This window comes from Panthera pardus, unplaced genomic scaffold (assembly GCF_024362965.1).
Source record: "Panthera pardus isolate Hobbes unplaced genomic scaffold, ASM2436296v1 HiC_scaffold_10, whole genome shotgun sequence".
NCBI classification, from domain to species: Eukaryota; Metazoa; Chordata; class Mammalia; order Carnivora; family Felidae; genus Panthera; species Panthera pardus.
This window is the reverse complement of record NW_026526655.1, coordinates 82431452-82453013: the sequence shown is the minus strand read 5'-3', so window position 1 is coordinate 82453013 and position 21562 is coordinate 82431452. Positions and strand designations below refer to the sequence as shown.

At 34.2% G+C, this 21562-nt stretch overlaps 1 protein-coding gene across 10 annotated transcripts in view; it reads right to left on the bottom strand.

Moving 5' to 3' along the window:
- The window catches only part of ORC4 (origin recognition complex subunit 4), an 81682-nt gene that overhangs the window by 9809 nt on the left and 50311 nt on the right, over window positions 1-21562 (bottom strand). For all 10 annotated transcript variants that reach the window (XM_019455514.2, XM_019455552.2, XM_019455579.2 and 7 more), the window contains 5 exons: window positions 12498-12573; window positions 11927-12012; window positions 9168-9216; window positions 7327-7478; window positions 4512-4685 (listed from right to left, as the gene is read on the bottom strand). In XM_019455514.2, the coding sequence (XP_019311059.1) occupies window positions 4512-4685; window positions 7327-7478; window positions 9168-9216; window positions 11927-12012; window positions 12498-12573 (537 nt within the window). The remainder of the gene's footprint in view (window positions 1-4511; window positions 4686-7326; window positions 7479-9167; window positions 9217-11926; window positions 12013-12497; window positions 12574-21562) is intronic.

Here is a 21562-nt window from a genome sequence, read left to right as displayed (position 1 = left end):
TTCTACTTATTTGATTCATTTGGGGTAGGACTACAACAAACATTCAAGTTAGGCATAATATCCAGGTTCAACCTTATCCTGAATATGTTTCTTGGATGAAATTCCACAGGCAACCTGTTATCTATACCATTGCTTTGGTTTTAACATGGGAATCAGAAAAACTTGCTGGATAGTCAGTACTGAGAGACAGGATAGCTCCCTCAATGCAGCCCTCCCCTCTTACAGGACAGGGCCTCTGGCCATGGTGCTGACTTATTTTTCAAATGAAGTTCCTCTATTAGCGCACCAAAAGTAAGTGGCAAATGAGGATTAGGATAAAAGGAAGAAAACTCTAGAACTAACTCCAGTTGTACTAGTTCTACCTTATTAAAAAACTGTAAAATTGTAAAAAGGAAACAAACAAAAGACCAGACAGTCTTCTATCTTCTCACATTCATTTCTACCATCTGCCCCTAAATTCAGTGATATAGAATCAGCAAAAAATGACCAAAAACACAAGCGTTAGCCATCCTCCTACCACACGGCTACCATTTTCTAAATCATCCAGAATTATGCTTCATCAGTAACCCTTATCATCTTCCTTTATATACCCACCCAGATGCACAGAATGCAATATAGCTGGGAAGGACAGAAAGATAAATGACAGCACAGTACAACCTGGGCTATGTAATTCATCTTGGGAAAAGACAGGAAGTAGAGACAGAAATAACAGAAGACCTGGCAAAGACATTTAAATACTATGAAAGACTGCATTTGAATGTCTTGTAACTGTACAGGGTGAAAGTCTGTGAGGCACTGAAAGTGGATTCAGAGGCCAAAGATCCAGAGCTCTGATCTGCTACAGACCTATTTAAGGAAAGGGACAATGTGGAAGTACCAAATATAAAGGGTTCCTAAAGAACAGAATCTTATAGTAAGATACAGTATCAAAAAAACTTTCCTGAGCTGACAAGTATCTGAGTCCCAGGTGAGATTAACTTGGGGAGAAGGGTACAAGGGAAAACCCACACCTAATTATATCATAGCACAATACGTGAATTTTAAGAATAAAGTCAACCATTTTTGCATACAATTCTGTACAGTTATACTAAGAATAATATGAAGTATCCATCAGAACAAAATGGGAAAGGGAAAGCAAAAGTAACATGCAAAGTTTGAACTCTTTATGTAGTAACAACTTCAGTATGTATATGTTTGAAATGCTATAAACCAAATAATTACTCCGTACTAAAGGGAGGGAGATAGGCATGGATATAAGGAAAACTTTTTTTTTTTTTTTAAGAGAGAGAGAAGGAGAGAATCTTAAGCAAGCTCCAAGTTCTGTGTGGACCTCAACATGGGGCTTGAATCCCATGACCCTGGTATCTTGGGCCAAAATCAAGAGTCAGACACTCAATCAACTGAGCCATGAGCCATGCACCTTTCACCATATATTTATTCCTATGAACTGATTAAATTTTACTCAGTGAACTTTTAGTAATTTCTACACCCAATGTGGGGTGTAGACTCATGACCCCAAGATCAAGAGTCACATGCTCTTCCAAATGAGCCAGTAGCGTGTTCCCGTTTGAGGAACTTTAAAAAAATTAAAAATGACAAAATTAATAGTACTTATATGAGTAGACTATATTTTATAATCAAAACAAGAATCAAGTTTTAGTTATGCAAGATGAATAAAAATATCACATAAAAATGTGACTATGGTAAACAATATTGTACACCTGAAATTTTTTTCGAAGATAGATTCTAAGTGTTCTCACCTCCTCCCACAAAATAAAAATGGAAAAAGGAGAAAGGAAAAAGAATAGAAAGAAAATGGTAACTAATGGAGTGATAGATGCATTGTATAGCTTGATTGTGGCATTTCCATATGTATTTGTATATCAAAACACCAAGCTGTAAACCTAAAATATATATAATTTTTATTTTATCAATTATAGCTCAACAAAGCTGGGAAAAATTAAAAAATTGTTTAAGAGCAAAATAAATGCAAAGTTCTCACATTTAATTTGGTATTGATATTCAAGATTAAAATCACTATTGCTTCTTGAATCAGGTTTTGTTTTCGCTTTTGTTTTTGTTTTTAAGGTCGGCTCCATGCCCAGCGTGGAGCCCAATGCAGGGCTTGAACTCATGACCCCGACATCAACACTTCAGCTAAGATCAAGAGTCAGATGACTAAGCCATGCTGGTGTCCTCTGACTCAGTATTTTTGTATCCTTTGGGTAAATACCTAGTAGTGCAATTGCTGCATCATAAGGTAGTTTTAACTTTTTGAGGAACCTCCAAACTGTTTCCCAGAGTGGCTCCACCAGTTTGCGTTCCTACCAGCAGTGGGTTCCCCTTTCTCTGAATCCTCACCAATATCTGTTGTTTCTTGTGTTAATTTTAGCCATTCTGACAGGTATGAGGTGATAGCTCACTGTAGTTTTGATTTGTATTTTCCTGATGATGAGTGATGCTGAGCATCTTTTCATGTGTCGGCTAGCCATCTGTATGTCTTCTTTGGAAAAGAAGATGTCTTTGTTTTATGAGTGTTGTAAGTATTTTATGTATTTTGGACACTAACCCTGTATCAGATGTCATTTGCAAAAATCTTCTTCCATTCCATAGGTTGCCTTTTAGTTTTGTCCAATGTATCTTCCACCATGCCAAAGCTTTTTATCTTGATAAAATCCTAGTAGTTCATTTTTTGCTTTTGTTTCCCTTGCCTCAGGAGACATATCTAGTAAGAAGTTGCTACGGCTGATGTCAAAGAGTTTACTGCCTGTGGTCACCTCTAGGATTTTGATGGTTTCCTTTCTCACATTTGGTCTTTGATCCATTTTGATTTTATTTTTGTGAATGGTATAAGAAAGTGGTCCAGTTTCATTCCAGAGAGGCAAACCATGAAACAGACTCTTAACTATAGAGAACAAATTGTGGATTGCTGGAGGGGAGGGGAGTGGGACAGTTAAATGGGTGATGGGTATTAAGATGGACACTAGTGATGAGCACTGGGTGTTGTATGCAAGTGACGAATCAGTGGATTCTACACCTGAAACTAATATTACACTGTATGTTAATGAACTAGAATTTAAATAAAAACTTGAAACTGCAAAAAAAAAAAAAAAAAATTACTGCTTTGACATAAACAATATTTTTTAGAGCCGGTGAATACACACTGTGCAAATTTAATTGTCTAAAAATCTAATTATTTGCATCAGTATTTAATATTATAGATCAGTTTTTCCAAATTCTTTTATTTATTTATTTATTTATTTAATTTTTTTTTTTTTTTTTTTAAGTTTATATACTTTTGAGAGAGAGAAAGGGAGGGACAGAGGAGTAGGGGAGGGGCAGAGAGAGACTCCCAAGCAGGCTCTGCACTGTCACCATGGAGCCTGATGATGGTTTTGAACTCACAAACTGTGAGATCATGACCTGAACCAAAACCAAGAGTCGGACGCTTAGCCAACTGAGCCTACCAGGCTCCCCTCCAAATTCTTTGAAAACCAAGGACTCTCCATTATCTTCCACCTTCACAAGACCCATAGTTTTGAAAGATTCTACCATGTGGGATTTATTCAGCAATAGTTTTTCAATTTTGTTATTAAACACACTCCTGGCATACTCTCTCCCTTCATCCTGCCAACTGAAAATTACTTAATGTTTATTTTTAGACAGAGAAAGAAAGAGTGTGAGTGGGGGAAGGGCAGAGAGAGAGAGAGAGAGAGAGAGAGAATCTAAAGCCAAAGTAAAATCCAAAGTATCTCATGAACCATGAGATCATGACCTGAGCTGAAATCAAGAGTCAGATGCTTAACCAACTGTGCCATCCAGGTACCCCTGAAAACTCTTGTCAGTGTAAGATAAACTGATGCTAGTATGCTGAGTTGATATGACAATGGTCTATATAAGTTAGGCTATTCAATTTAAGTGTAGGTAAATTTATAGAGTCCACAAGGTTTATTAGTAAACTTTTAAATCAACATGTGAACGTGCCTTGCTAGCTAAGACTCTCAGGGTTCTAGGGACTGCATGATGATATTCACCCACACAGACAATACAACCATGCCAAGCCTTACTTGACTTAAGAGACCCAAATGAGATAAAAGTTAAAACTGTCTGAGAATTAGAAAAGAAAACAATCCACACTGGATAGTTAGTGATGAACCATTAAGCTAAACTATTGCTAAACTTGTAAATAAAGAAAATAAAATTTTTTTAGTAACCTAAATATTAACAAAATAATCTAAAATATAAGTAGATATAAATAAAACAAAAATCTCACTAAAGTTCTTTTGAGAGAAAAAATTTAGGATATGACATTTCAATCTCCTTTAAAACACACACACACATGCACGCACACATAAGTGTATGATTTGTATTAATGCAGTTCTATGCTACAGTAACATTAGAAGCTTTGTGCTAATTTACAATTTTTTTTTAATTTGTAGGTTTTTATTGCTTTGAATGGTATACCAAAGCACAAAAATTACTTTAACATTATTGCCTCTGTTCCAAGTTACCTGAATGCTCTCATTCCACTTCTCAGTGAAGAGCTTGTCTGGAAATTCTGCAGGTAGAGATAATTGTTCTTTAAATATTTTAAGATATTGTGGAAAACCAAATGAATTCATTAAATGTATCTGCCGGTGAGAAAATCGTGACTTCACTCTTTTTTCTAAGAGTTCCAAAATATCCTTAAAAACAACAACAACAATCCATATAAGATGCATGTTTTTTAAAAAAACAACATACCAATATTAGAAGTATAGATATTCGAACAATCACCTGTAATTAACAATGTTTATCCTATAATACATAATTGAACTTTAAAACTTGTGTAAGCCTCCAAAACCTCAAATCATTCCCTTGATTTCTTTAATTATTACACAAGCTAATTTTATTAATTCCCTTCTAAGCATTGGTAGGCCTGGTGTTATGCCTTTTACCTACTATGCTACTATCAGTTAATCTTTAACATTCTAAGACCAACAATAATTGCAAAAGAATTGTAACTATTACTGAATAGTTCTACACCACAGTAACACCAATAATTTAAGTGTTTATTTACTTATTTTGAGAGTGAGTATGACTGGGGGAAAGGCACAGCACAGAACCCAACACGGGACTCGATCTCATGAACCATTAGAGAGTGTATGACCTGAGCCGAAATCAAGAGCTGGACGCTTAGCTGAATGAGCCACCCAGGTGCCCCATCACCAAGAATTTCAATAAGGAATTGCATATTCTATACAGAATTCAGATTAAAGAAATGGTAAAATGTAGTAAGATTATTACATTCCTGAAAATTTAAATATCTTCATTATTTTATGTAACAAAGACTCAAGAAATAGTACATGTAATGGAGAAAAGTTGAGTTCACAAAACTACCTATAAATTCAAGCTGAAGCAAGCTGAACTATAAGAACAAACTATAGGAGAGGAAACTTGCAGGAACATGGCATGACACTGATAAGTTATTCTGTCTTTTGTCTTTTTATAGTGATATTTTAGAAACTACTTGCATTTGTGCTATTTGTCCTTAAAAAGTTAAAATCAAGTTTACTGTCAAGTTTCTATAGTAAAAAAAGCTTAAAAATGCTCTGGTGAGGCCCTAAAATATGGATTTTTAAATCTACCCAGATGATTTTCCTAATTACTAGATTGAGAAACCAATCATATAGAGCTTGAAAGAATTCAAGTGATCAACATGGGATCATGGTTAGTCTGGAAAGGAAGACAGGAAAGACTTAATAACTTGGGTTTAGAAGGGAGAAGGTGAATAAAAAACCTGGAATGTTAATAGGTTAAGTGCCAGCATAATTAAAAGAGACGAAAGTTATGTTCAGAAACAGCAGTATTATAAATTTATTTTCTATTAAGGAGTAGTTCTAGATCATCCATATAGGTAGGTGCCTGAAAGGTAGTGGAAACAACACTCTATACAACCAATAATTAAGAGCTTGAACTTGGGAATGAAAAGAAAGAGGTAGAAGTAAAAGGTATTTTAGTGGTGGAGAGTAATGACAGAAGCTGGCAATGTGGGAATAAAGGGGATAATACCAAAAAAGAAATACTTCCACAGGGAAGAGGTTGTTTGCTGGCAAACTCACTAATCCACCCATCTTTTGACTTTTTTCCTATAAACATGGACATATGGATATACTTAGAATTGAACTGCATAGTTGGAGAATTATACACGTAGAATTTTTAAAGGCCTAAGATAACACTGCTAGGGAGCAGATGATTCTTTATTTGGTCCTTCATTGGGTCAATAACATTTGCCACTGCTTCTTCTACCCAAAGAGTTTTTTGGTTTTTTGGTTTTTTTGTTTTTGTTGTTTTTTTTTTTTAGCAAGAAGATGCTTCCTTAACTCCTGTGGTATAACTGCTGCTTTTGGCAAGGAGCAATAAAGACCTGGCAGATGTTCTATGAGGGAGGCTTATTATGAAGGCATATATCATAGGCTCTAGAGCACCGGGAAAAGAAAACAGAGGAAGACACTACACAGAAAAACAGCACTGGCAGGAGGACTGTTGAAAGATGACTTAAAGCATTTCACTGTTCTAAAAAAAAAAACAGCTGCAGGAAAGAAAAAGAAGTAAATGAGCCTGATACAAGGCTACCAAGAATGCAGGAGGGAAAAGAAGGATGAAAACAACAGACTCACGGCAGCCAGAGCATGAGAAGAGAGATGACCCGTAAGTACCAGTTTTATCTGAATTCAGTAATAAAGTTTATAATGTAAAAGAAGATAAAAAAAGGCCTGTGTAGCCATCTGAAGGTACATAGGGTTCAACATGTAGTCTTCACAAAGTAATGTGATAGAATGAGACTATGGTTACAATCATTCTAAAATCCCCCCAAAAAGCAAAGAAGCCACTATCTACTCTGACATCTTGACAGAAGTAATCCCTTCCATTTCTCAAGATGTGTACTTACAAGGAGGGGATAGTATCATTTTTACTCAATTCCAAGCATTATCAAAATACAGAATGAATCTTAAATATAAAAGTAATTAGCAATTTTTATAACATGATGGTAAGATTATTTCATTGTCTGTTTACTTGCTAATGTAGAAATTATACTAGCATAATCTGACTTCGCATTTTCATTCAGTGATTCCACTGGAGAGAGGGAGGTATTAGTTTATGAGTATGTGTGAATAATTGTTTCCTTCAATCTGAGCTGAAAAGTAGGATAAATGCACAAGGCACTGATAAAACACATTTGAAAGAAATGCTTAATATAATCACCTACATAAGTGACTACATCAGTAATTAAGCTTTAATTATCTAAATATTATAATCAATTTTTTAATAGAAAGAATAACTTACCAATCTACATGTAAGACCAATAACTGCTAGTGGAGTCTGTGCAGACTGAGAAATGTCAAAAAGATTATAAAGGAGTGTCTGGTTTTTATGATGAGCAAAAAGATCAAATTCATCTAATATGAAGATCACTGGGCAACTACTAGACCTGTCACCTAAGATAAAATAAGAGTTTTATATTAATAAGCAATTATATCAACCTTTCTTAAGTTTCCAAATTATTCACTACATTTTAGTTGTTGAAACTCAATTCAACAAATACATACTGAAAAACCTACTTTGGGTAGGATACTTAACAGTGCATGTACATTTATTCAACAAAAAATTATTCACATGACAAGATAGCCCTTACTGCCCTCAAGTAGTTCACAGTCTAATTACCAGATTCTAGTTTACTAATAAAAAACTCAAGAATTATTTAAGTGATTATGCCATTATTTTTTAAATTATGGAAACATAATCTTTTACCATCAAAAAATTGACAAGGATCTCTTAACACCTACATAGTCCAAAACACTTTGGGATTAATAATAAAGGGAGCAACTAACTTATGAACAAAACTTTTGCTTCAAAAGAGACTTGTTTAGTTAGCAGAAATACAAAGTGCATTTTCCCAGGTGCTTAAAATTTTTACAAATAAATTGTTAAATTATGAAATTCAACCAAAGCCACTTTTAACTCCTTTTTGAGCCCTGCCCTGACAATTTTAATATTTCAACAATAGGGAAAGTTCAACATGACTCTGTGAATTCATTTTTCTCATTACAATGAGGGAAACTACTTTAACAGACGAATCACTATTACCTTAAAGTTTACAGCTTTATATTTACATACACAAGTGAAAAGAAAATCTGATAAGAAGACATTTAACAGATAATAAAACATATACAGAAACCTAAATGGCATGAAAAGCCCGAGGACTACTTAAAAAGTCTTATAAACAAACCTATATAATATAGAAATTTAGTATTTGATAAAATATGCCATTACAAATCAATGGGGAAAAGTGGTTTATACAAGGTCACATCTCAACTTTACACCTTATCAAAATAAGTTCTCACCAGATTATATGTATTAGATGAAAACATTAACTAGATGTCTTCAAAATCTGAAGACAAAAATTTCGACTATGTAAAAAATTTAAAACTTCAGCAGAAAAGTCCAAACCAAATTTAAGAGAAAAATAAGTGCAAGAATTTTCATGAATGAGTACGAGATAAACATCACCAAAATAAGGCAAAAGAACCAACAGGAAATACACAAACCAAAAAATATCAGTGGCCAATAAAAGTATGAAGTGGTGAGCATCATTAACACCAACATTATGCATATTAAACTAAGAGATGTATTTTTTTCTCTTAGGCAAACATGAAAAATAATAACTTTGAATAAAAGTTGTGAAGGAAAAGGTACTCTCAAATATGTTTACAAAATAGAACTTCCAAGGTAGTTTGGTTATATTTATACTTTTAAATGTGGTACAGTTTGATCAAGAATTCTACTCACTAAAATTTACCCCAGGAAAAATCCAAATGACAATTTAAGCATTTCTTCCTAATTGTACAAAGTTAGAATGTCCAGAACTGGTGATTAAGAACCCAATTTAATATATTTGGAGCATAATTAATTTATAAAACAGAATATATGAGAACCATAAAAATGATGGTGTAGCTCACTAATTACCGACACAGAAAGATGTTCACAACACACCGTTAAGTAAGTGAAAAGATACAGGTTATACAATATGGAAAATTATTTTAATCTTATACAAAATTACGTCCATCTGTATCAGTGATATACTGTAGGTGATATCTTCAGATGGTGTTAAATATGCTAATATTTACCTTTTTTCAAAGCTTCCAGAAGAAATGAAAGGTTTTCAGCAAAGCTTCCCTGAACAACAAAAATAGACACCATGACTAAAAGTTTAATGAAATAAAGAATAAAAGAGGACTATGATATTTGGACATTATACAGGCATTATGTATCTATTTTTTTCTAGATTCAAATTAGTCAGCAGTCAGATTCTGAGCTGGATATTTCTATGTGCATCAATAAAAACTTAAAATGTTGAAGCAGGGATGGCATAGTGTTGAAAACGGCATTACTCTATCATGTTTACAATTTTGCATTTTCCAGATAAAATCTGTAAAAATGTTAACTTTAAAGGTTGTTTTTAGACTTGCTATATTCTAAATACAGTCAGAGAACTAAAACTCCATTGTACTTCAAATACATTAAGCTCTTGCCAGTCTCAGATTAATTTGAACATTAAAAAATGCCCATGAATTTAAATCAGATCCAAAAGGAAATGGGAGAAGAAATTTGCCTCAAATATTCCATACTATAATTGTTTTTACCTATTCAAGAGCATATCATAGAATGTGTATATATCATATCAAATTTGGCTGTTTACTTGGAACACAGCCAAAACATTTTTGGATAAAACTTAAATATATTCTACATGGAAATTAAGAGAGTAGCACATGCATTACCCTGATGTTCCAGCTTGTGGATAAAGGCCCTTTAAAATATTTTTTCATTTAAGTCATTAATTTTTACATTATTCAGATTTTTTGATTTAAATAAAAAACCAACTTTAAATTTGCAAAGACATAGCAGAGAAAAGAAATCCACTTGTTTCCCAATTTTGAGAGAACTGATACAAAATAGCATAATAGGTTTTTAAGAACTTGCACATATTTTACTATAATTGCATGTTGTCAAATCAACATTATTTCCAAGACAGGTAGGGCAAGAGGTATTTACCATAATATAAATAAAGGCTCACAGGCTGTGGGTAAGTCAGTAGCCAAAGTTATTCAAACGTTGTTAGTCTTTTTTCTAAAGTTTATTTATTTATTTTTAAGAGAGAGAGAGTGTGTGTGAATCCCAAGCAGACTCTGTGCTGTCAGTGCTGAGGCTGATTTGGGGCTTAATCCCACAAATTGGGAGATCATGACCTGAGCCAAAATCAAGAGTTGGACGCCCGACCAAAGGAGCCACCCAAATGTCACCCTCCTTCTTTTTAAACACAGCTATACCTGACATTAAGTTTATCATTATATAAATACATATGCACATATAAGAATATCCTTATATGAATACATATACATGTATTGTATATAGATATCCATATACATTTACAGGAATATAGAAATTTGCTCTAAGTATATCAAAACAGAAAGACTCTGGGTTCAGTTAAGTGACTTAGGTTCTTAATGTCCAGCCTTTGTCATTTTATGACCTTAGGTAAGCTAAATATATTGTTTGCCTCAGGTGACTGATCTATATAATGTAGAAGTTAAATAATGTCTTTATGTGATGCTATAACAAAAGTAATGACCCAGGATGTTAAACAACGGTGACTTTTTAATCAATTCCTATGAATCCAATATGAATAGGTCCATTTAGGAAAGTTAGAAACACCAGTCTACATCGATTGCAAACCGAAGGCCAAACTGAGCCTACCTAATAGTAAATCTCCTTGATCAGGTAGGCCACTGTATTCAACAGTACAGTCTTAACAGGAGACAGAACATTAGACTTATAGAAGGGGCATTATGAACCTGTAGACAGTGTAGAAGGATAACACATGATTGGCTCAACTTTTTATAAGTAATTACGAAAGAGGCTTACAACTATGGCTATGCCATTGCAGAAAAGAGTATACATTTTAGAGTGATAGTACTGTATGATCACCAGTGAGCAGAAAATGAACCTGGGATGTATACAACCCACTTTAATTGAGTAAGCAGTAGGAGAGGTAGTCATTTCATTATGAAAGTTAAGGTAGCTATAAATTAATGTTTCTCTTGAACCCTATAAATAAAGTGATAGGGTAAACATTTTAATAAAAGTTCCAGAACACTGCTGATCAGTTTCATTTAAGTAACTGATGTTCACCAATCCTGAGATTCCAAGCTGCTACAATAATGAGGTATAAATAAGTTTCTGAAAACATTTTAATAGTAAGAGATAACTGACATTTGTAAGAGATAACTGAAATTTGTATAGTACATCACAAACCCAGCATTTTTCAAATATAAATTATGTTCAATGCGCCCTTTTGTCTTTAGAATAAATCTGTGAAGTATGAGAAGATAATGCACATTTAACACAGATGAGAAATCTCAACTTCAGAGATACTAGCCATGATGGCCATGTAGTCAATAGTTTCAAGACAAGGCTCAAATCCACATTTCATAGCTTCAAATTCAGCACATTTTCCATTACACCTAGCTACCCAAGTCTCAAAAGACTAAAAACAGACTGCTAGAGTGTAGTACTTTAAAAAATGTATTAATCTACCTCCAAGGACAGAGAATCAAGATATTTCTCTTAACACGTAAAGAAACAAACTCAGATAATATCTACAGAAACACGGATTTCTTGACTATTTTATAGTGTGATCTACTTAAAAAAATCTAAATATAAAGATATGAATAAATGCATCCTAGAACATTATACTTTTTTATGACAAGAATATTTCAGATTTCAATTTAGAATCTCTGAACCTGCCCTAGTCTTTCAAAAATATAAAAATATCTATGCCATGCAAACATTAAAGCCTATTTAATAAAGGAATAGAAACGATACTTACAAAAACTTTATCTCCAACTACATTTTCCAGATTTAACTGTCTTGTGATTTCCTTTAGGGCAATTTTATCATTGATCTGCAGCAGTCCTGAAATAAAGTCCATTTAAAAATATTTAATTAAAATGAAATATTTATTTGATAGAGCACAGGTTATTTTCCAGTCAAGTAAGTTTTCTAACGCTTTTTAAATTTAACTAAAAAGAAAAAAGTCAAAAGCCTGTTTGTTTACATTACTTCCTTTTTGAAGCACAGCAATGAAGATGTGGTAGACTTAAAGAACTATCTACCTCGGGATTCTTTTATTTTAAGAAAAGAAAGACAAAAAACAAGAGTCCTTATGTGCCTCCTTTATATATTATTATTATTATTATTATTATTATTATTATTATTATTATTTTAGTTTCTAAAAATAATGCATATGGTACTTTAAAGTGGAAGTTGTTAAACATGAATCATGTTTTTAAAATATAATTGTCATCCACCTTTAAACATTTTAGGTAAATTAGGTTTTGTATTATAAAAAGCTCACATGGCTTATATCATTTCCAATGGCAAAATTATGACATACTTACCATTTAGGTGAACTTGTAATACATTCTCACTCACTTCTTCTATTTCCATTAGTTCTTTCAAAGCATGGTTTATTAACTAAGTGGTATTAAAAAAAGTTTATGGAATATTTAGATAAAAATCATAAGCTTGTATTTTTTTAAACTATGAATAATAGAAACAGAACATAATAAAAATATCATTTGAAACAAATAAATTTGCACATTATTCAGATAAAAGAAAGGTTTAAGTAGAACATCTAATGTCCGACTCAAGATGCCAGAGACAAGACTGATGTCACACTCTCTCAATCATCTCCCCAAACTAATAAATGTTTATAAACAACCGTCAAGTTTACAAAGACATATTTGTCTGTTAAGTCACATAAGTCACATGTATCAAATGATTACAAAAATCAACCCCAATCAATATATCAATTTCTATGAAATACTGTTAACTACTCTGTATGTTACCATGAAATAAAAACAACCCTCAAGTTTACAAAGACATATTTGTCTGTTAAGTCACATTAAGTCACTTGTATCAAATGACTACAAAAATCAACCCCAATCAATATATCGATTTCTATGAAATACTGTTAACTACTCTGTATGTTACCATGAAATAACAACTGGAAAAGTAAAAACTACCAAGAGGATAACCTGAAAAAGAGATGGCCCCTCTGTTAGTTGCTAGGTATAGTACCCATCCCTCATCCACAGTTTCAATTTCCATTAGTGTGGAAGCAGATGAATCCTCCTTTTGACGTTATGGTCAAAAGGTCAATAGTAGCCTAATGTTACATAAAAATGCCTACATCATTCACCTAACCTAATCTCATCATGTAGGCATTTTATCATCTTACATCATCACAAGGGTAAATAAAGGACAAAACGATACTTTGAGAGAGACACCTCACTGAAATAACTCACTGTATTTGTTATAACTATTCTATTTTATTACTATTTATTTTTTATCTCTTACTGTGCCTTATTTATACATTACACGTTCCCAAAGGTATATATGCATAAAAAATAACAGTACATATAGGGTGTGTTACTATCTCCGTGGTTTCAGTCATTCACTGGAGTCTTGAAATGTATGCCCTATGGGTGAGAGGACACTACCGTACACAGAACAAGACCCTATTAAAGAAACGTAGAGCTTGTAATAAGAAAATTACTACTACTAATATAATTACTACTAAAAATACACTCACAAAGTGTTATACCATCTTAAACTGTTTTAATTATAAAGTTTCGGATTTGTATAACTACAGATTCCTATGCCACATACTTTCTATTCTCTATTCTTTTGACTTGTGATATCACAATTACACTGCAATATAATATACATCTCTTCACATTAATATTGCATTCATTTTTTTAAATTTAAAAATGAACACAACTAAGAAAAGCAAAAAAGCTTTTAAAAGGAAGAGCAATGATGAAGGACTACTCCTTCTAATATTAAAATAGAAAGGACTATTACAAAATAAATGGTCGCCCAAAATAGGCTGTGTATACAAAATTAAATTACTAAAGTTGGTATCAAAATTTAGTGAGGACAAAAGAATTATTCAAAAAACAAAAAAAACCCAATGGAACAACTGGTAAGCCATTTTGAAAAACAAAATACTATTTGTATTTGCAATATTCTATTTGTCACTACAACATCTTTGTGAAATAGGAAGAAGTAAATATCATTTTAAATTATTAAGTTTCACAATATGGTATCAAACATACTAGCCATTCTGGTATATCTGTACTGTTTTAAAAACAAATGGAACTCTATGTCAGATCATAGTTAAACTAAGTCCTCTAAAAAAGGGATAATCTCAAAATATTAAGTGACATACTATGAAATAAAGCCTAGTAAGAAGTGACATTCTTTATAGAGAACCATTAGAAAATGAGGTGGCACTTCTTGGCCTTTAGATTAAGTATGAGTCTATCGTAAGAGTTCGTCCCCAGGTAATACAAACTTCATATCTCTAACAATCAAATCATCCTAAATACCCCAAAAATCAACCTGAAAACTGGCAAAAAAAAAAAAAAAACAAAAAACCCCTCCACAAATAAAGGTAGAGAGGAGGCTACATCAAAGGAGGTAGGAAGTATGGAGAATCAACTTGGGAGAAAAATGTATCGTAGCCAATGGGGTAGGGAGGAAGTTACCATCTGGAGAAGGGCAAGAGACAGGCTAACACATAGGGAAGTATACAGGAAATGAATCCCCACAGCAATTGGCTTGGAAAGTGAGAGGGCCTGAATTTCTTGAGTTCTTGCAACCAGTGGGGCTTAAAGCCTGGAGTTCTAAAGGTCAGCATGCTTGGCTCAGGGAAAGCTGGGACTGGGACACTGGGACTGCTCTTGGAGAGAAGGCTGGGCAAACAGCCTATGGACACAGCTTGCAAAAACCAATCTGGATAGTGCCCGGGGCACACTGTAGGGAGGTTAGCTACTCCTCTCTGAGAATGTTCCAGAGTGAGGGCATTCAGAGAGAGAGAGAGACCTCCAGGTAAAAAGAAACTGGCAGGTACCAATTACCTCACCTGCCTGTCAGAATACAGAGCTACCAGCAAAAAACAGTCTTGGGCCCACACTCATTACCTAACTTGCTTACACCAAGCCCCACCCACCCCCTCACAATCTGGGGAAAACAACCTTCCTAGTCACTCTTGCCTAGGTCACAGCATGGCAGGCCCCCTCTCCTACAAGACTGGCCCAAACCCGTGCCAATACTATGGCTCCTATCTGGTAAGTTTTGCAAAGCTGCAGTTTAGGTGATGGTGGTGACAGGTTATTTCACAAAGCAGACCAGAACACATTTAGTTAAAATGCACTACATTCAGGGCAGGGACCAAACACTGCCCACAATAGGCATCTGTAGATGACTGCCCTGAAGTATAAAACTATCAGGACCACACAACAGCAGAGTACACTTAGCATTGCTGGAAGTGCCAGGTCCTGGGGAAGAAGGGACACTATACTACAGGGCACCACAGGACCTCTTCTTCATAAAGCCATTGCCCTCAAAAATAGGAGAAGTAGCTGACTTCCCTCACACATAGACACTGAGACTTATACAAAATGGGAAGACAGAAGAATTTCTCCCAAATGAGATAACAGGACAAGGACATGGCAAAAAACCTAAGTGAAACAGATAAAAGAAAATTTAAAGCAATGATTACAAGTATACTTACCGGACTTGAGAAAAGAGTGGAGCACATCAATGAGACCATTAACACAGAGATAAGAAGTAACACAGCACAGAAAAAGGACTCAATAAATGAAATGAGAAACATGCTTGATGGAATAAACTGCAGGCTGGAAGAAGAGGAACTAATTAATGACCCAGAAGACAGAGTAATGGAAAATAATCAAGCTGAACAAAAGAAAGAAAAAAGAATTATGGAAAATGAGAACAGATGTAGAGAATTTCAATGTCTCCATCAAATGTAATAACATTCATATTACAGGAGTCCCAGGAGCACAGAGAAAAGGGAGTAAAGAATTTATTTGGAGAAATAATAGCTGAAAACTTCCTTAATTTGGGGAAGGAAACAGATATCCAGATCTAGGAGGCACAAAGAAACCCCAACAAAAGCAACAAAAGTAGATCCACACCAAGACATATGTAATTAAAATGGGAAAATACAGTGGTAAAGGAAAAAATATTAAAAGTGACAAGATAAAGATAGACAGTTATATACAAAGGAAATACCATAAGGCTACCAGAGAATTTTTCAGCAGAAACTTTCCAATCCAGAAAGGAGTGCCATGTTATATGCAAACTGCTGAATGGGAAATATCTGCAGCCAAGAATACTCTTTCCTGCAAGGCTATCAGAATAGAAGGAAAGAGTGAGTTTGTCAGACAAACAAAAATTAAAGGAGTTCATGACCACTAAACCAGCCCTGCAGAAAATATTAAAGGGGTCTCTTTGAGTGTAAATAAAGGAAGACCAAAATGACAGCATGAAGGTAGGAAACACAAAAATAGTAAAAATGAATATTCCTGTAAAAAAAAAAAATCAGTAAAGGAATTCACAAAATGAAAGGATATAAAATATGACACCACATACCTAAAACATGGGGAGACGAAGAGTAAAGAATGGGTTCAAACTTAAACAACCATCAACTTGTATACAGGCTGCTCTATGCCGAAGATGTTATATACAAACCTAATGGTAACCACAAATCAAAAACCACTAATAAATATGCAAAGAATAAAGAGAAGAAATCCAAACATATCATTAAAGAAATCAGCAAACCATGAGAGAGAAAAGAAAAAATCAGAAAATCTTCAGAAACAACCACAGAACAAGTAATAAAACGGCAACAAATGCATATCAATAATAACTTTGAATGTAAATGGACTAAAAACTCCAATGTAAATGTAAATGAATGTAAATGGACTAAAGACTCCAATAAACAGACAGAGGGTAACAGAATGGACAAAAAACCCCAAGACCCATCTATATGATGTGTACAAGAGACACATTTTAGACCTAAACACACCTGCAGATTGAAAGTGAGGGGATGGAGAAACATTTATCATGTAAATGGATGTCAAAAGAAAGCCAGAGTAGCAATACTTATATTGGCTTTAAATCAAAGACTGTTAACAAGAGACCAAGAAAGACACTATGTAACAATTAAGGGAACAATCCAATAGACTATAATAATTGTAAATATTTACACATCCAACATGGGAGCACTCCAATACATAAAACATTTAATAACAAACATAAAGGAATGAATCAATAATAATACAACAGTAGGGGACTTTAACACCCCACTGACATCAATGTACAGATCATCTAAACGGAAAATCAACAAGGACAATGACTTGGAATGATACATTGGACCAGAAAGATTTAGCAGATATATTAACATTCCATCCAAAAATAGCAGAATACACATCCTTCTCAAGCACACATGGAACTTTCTCCAAAACAGATCTCCAAATATTAGGCCACAAAACAAGCCTCAACAAATTAAAGTCATACCGTGTATCTTTTATGAAAACAACATTATGAAACTATACGTCAACCACAAAGAAAAAAATCTCAGAAAACCACAAATACATGGAGGTTAACTAACATGTTACTGAACAATGAATGGGTCAACCAGGAAATCAAAGAAGGAAATAAAAAAGCACATGGAAACAAATAAATATGAAAATATAATGGTTCACACCTGTGGGACACAGTTTTAAGAGGGAAGTTTATAGCAATATGAGCCTACAGGCCTACCTCAAGAAGCAAGATAAATCTCAAGTAAGTAATCTTACACCTAAAGGAGCTAAAAAGAACAAAAAAACCTAAAACCAGCAAAGGAAGGAAATAATAAAGATTAGAGCAGAAATAAATGATATAGAAACCAAAAAAACAATAGAACAGATCAATGAAACCAAGAGCTTGTTCTTTGGGGGAAAAAAAATGATAAAACTGGTAAGCCTCTAGCCACACTTACCAGGAAAAAAAAAAAAAAAAAGAAAAAAACCAAATAAATAAAATCAAAAACGAGAGAGGAGAAATAACAAACACCACAGAAATATAAACATTCATAGAACAATATGAAAAACTACATGCCAACATTGGACAGCCTAGAAGAAATAGGTAAATTCCTAGAAACATGTAACCTACCAAAACTGACACAGGAAGAACAGAAAATTTGAACAGACTAATAACCAGTGAGAAAATTACATCAGTAATCAAAAAAACTCCCAGGAAACAAAAGTCCAGAGCCACTTGGCTTCTCAAATTCTACAATCATTTGAAGAACAGTTAATACCTATGCTTCTCAAACATTCCAAAAAATAAAAAAGGAAGGAAAACTTCAAATTCATTCTATGAGGACAGCATTATCCTGACACCGAAACTAGATAAAGACATCACAAAAACAACTACAGGCCAAGATCTCTGATGAATACAGATGCAAAAATTCTCAACATAATACCAGCAAACAGAATCCAACAATACATTAAAAAAAATTATTCACCACAATCAAGCGGGATTTAATGCTGGGTTGCAAGGGCGGTTCACTATTTGCAAATCAACATGATACAGCACATCAGTAAGATAAAGAATAAGAACCATATGATTATTTTAGTAGATGCAGAGAAAGCATTTGGCAAAGTACAACATCTATTCATGATAAAAACCCTCAATGGAGTAGGTTTAGAGGAAACATACCTAAACATAAAATAGAGGAGGAACTGAAAGCCTTTCCCTTAAGGTCAGGAACAACACAAAAGATGTCTTTGTATTCAACACTTGTATTCAACATACTACTGGAAGTCCTAGCCACAGCAATCAGAAAATATAAAGAAATAAAAGGCATTCAAAACAGTAAGGAAGCAGTAAAACTTTTCACTTATTTGCAGATGACATGATACTCTATATAGAAAACCCAAAAGACTCCAACAAAAAGCTGCTAAAATAAATGAAGTCAGTAAAGTGGCAAGATATAAAATCAATGTACAGATCTCCATTGCATTTCTATACGAAGCAGTAGAAAGAGAAATTAAGAAAACAATACCATTTACAATTGCACCAAAAAGAGTAAGATATCTAGGATAAACATAACCAAAGAGGTGACAAATCTGGTCCCTGAAAACTATAAAGCACTGATGAAAGAAAATGAAGAGGACACAAAGAGATAGGAAGACATTCTATGCTCATGGATTGTAAGAATATTGTTAAAATGTCTAAACTACCCAAAGCAATATGCATTTAATGTAGTTCCTGTCAAAATACTAAGCATTTTTAACAGAGCTAGAACAAATAATCCTAAATTGTCTATGCAACCACAGAAGACCCCAAATAGCCAAAGCAATCTTAAAAGCAAAGCTGGAGGCATCACAATTCCAGACTTCAAGTTACATTACAAGGCTGCAGTAATCAAGACAGTATGGTACTGGCACAAAAATAGACATGCAGACCAATGGAATAGAAAACCCAGAAATAAACCCACAATTATATGGTCCATTAATCTTCGACAAAGTGGGAAAGAATATCCAAAAGGAAAAAGATAATGTCTTCAAAAAATGGGGGCACCTGGGTGGCTCAGTTGGTTGAGCATCCAACTTCGGCTCAGGTCATGATCTCACAGTCTGTGAGTTCGAGCCCTGTGTTGGGCTCTGTGCTGACAGCTCAGAGCCTGGAGCCTGCTTCGGATTCTGTGTCTCCCTCTCTCTCTGCCCCTCCCCTGCTCATGATCTGGCTCTCTCTGTCTCAAAAATAAATAAAAACATTAAAAAAAATTAAGAAACAAACAAACAAAAAATGGTGCTGGGAAAATTGGACAGAAACATGCAGAAGAATGAAACTGGACCACTCTCTTATACCATGTGCAAAAATAGACTCAAAATCTACTAAAGACCTAAATGTGAGATCTGAAACCGTAAAAATTCTACAAGAAAGCACAGATAGTAATTTCTCTGACACTGGCCTTTAGGAACTTCTTTCTAAATAGCTCCCCCTGAGACAAGGAAAAAAAAAAAAAAAGCAAAAATAAACTATTGGGACTATATCAAAATGTAAAGCTTCTGGATGGTGAAGAAAACCAACAAAACTACAAGGCAACCTACTGAATGAGAGAAGATATCTGCAAATGACATATCTGATAAAGCGTTAGTATCCAAAATATATAAAGAGCTGATACAACCCAACACCCCAAAAACAAATACTCCAATTTACAAATGGACAGAAGACAGATATTTTCCCAAGGAAAACATACAGATGGCCAACAAACCCATTGAAAGATGCTCAACATCACTCAGCATCAAGGAAATGCAAATCAAAACCACAAGGAGATATCATTTCACACCTGCCAGAATGGTTAGAATAAAAAAAAGAACAGGTGCTGGCAAGGATGTGGAGCAAAAGGAACCCTCATGCACTGTTGGTGGGAATGCAAATTGGTACAGCTACTGTGAAAGATAATATGAGGTTCCTCAAAAAGTTAAAAGAGAACTAACCTACAATCCAACAAATATACCAGTGGATATTTCCCTAAAGAATACAAAAACACTAATTCAAAGAGATACACACACCCCATGTTTATATAGCATTATTTACAACTGCCAAATTATGGAAGCAAAGTGTCCATTGATAGATGAATGGATAAAGAAGACATGGTATACACACACAATGGAATATTATTCAGCCATTAAAAAAGAATCAAATCTTGCCTTTTGCAATGACATGCATGGAGGGATAATGCTGAGTGAAATAAGTCAGAGAAAAAGACAGATACCATATGATTTCACTCATGTGGAATTGAGTTAACAAAACAAGCAAAGGGAAAGAGAGAGAAAGAGAGAGAGGCATACCGTGAAAAAGACTCAAGTTTAGAGAACCAACTGATGGTTACCAGAGAGGAGGTGGTTGGGGGGATAGGTAGAATAGTTGTTGGGATAAAGGAGTGCATTTGTGATGAGCACCAGGTGGTTAAAATAAAAACTTAAAAGAGTTAAAACAAGTTTATAACATTCTTTCCATTAAATTTACTTTAAACAACTTATTATTTGTCTAGATCAGCTCACAATTTTTACATGATGTGTTTGTGTGATCTGAAATGATAATTTAAATGTATTAGCATATGTGTCTTCAAATAATTTTAGTTCAAATCCACATATTGCTAAAACTGACTGGTGTGTTACCTATTGTATAATTTTTTTTTAAATTTTTTTAACGTTTATTTTTGAGACAGAGAGAGACAGAGCATGAACGGAGGAGGGTCAGAGAGAGAGGGAGACACAGAATCTGAAGCAGGCTCCAGGCTCTGAGCTGTCAGCACAGAGCTCGATGTGGGGCTCGAACTCACGGACTGAGAGATCATGACCTGAGCCAAAGTCGGGTGCCTAACCGACTGAACCACCCAGGCGCCCCCCTATTGTGTAATTTTTTAACAAATTGTGTTAACTGGTAAATTTTTTACTGTATACAATTTCATCTTTCCAAATATTTTAAGCTACATTATATACTAAAAATACTTAGTTGATATTATATTACACCAACCACCATAACAAAGATGGCTACCCCATTTCCACAATCTTTGTAGCTAACAATTAATTTT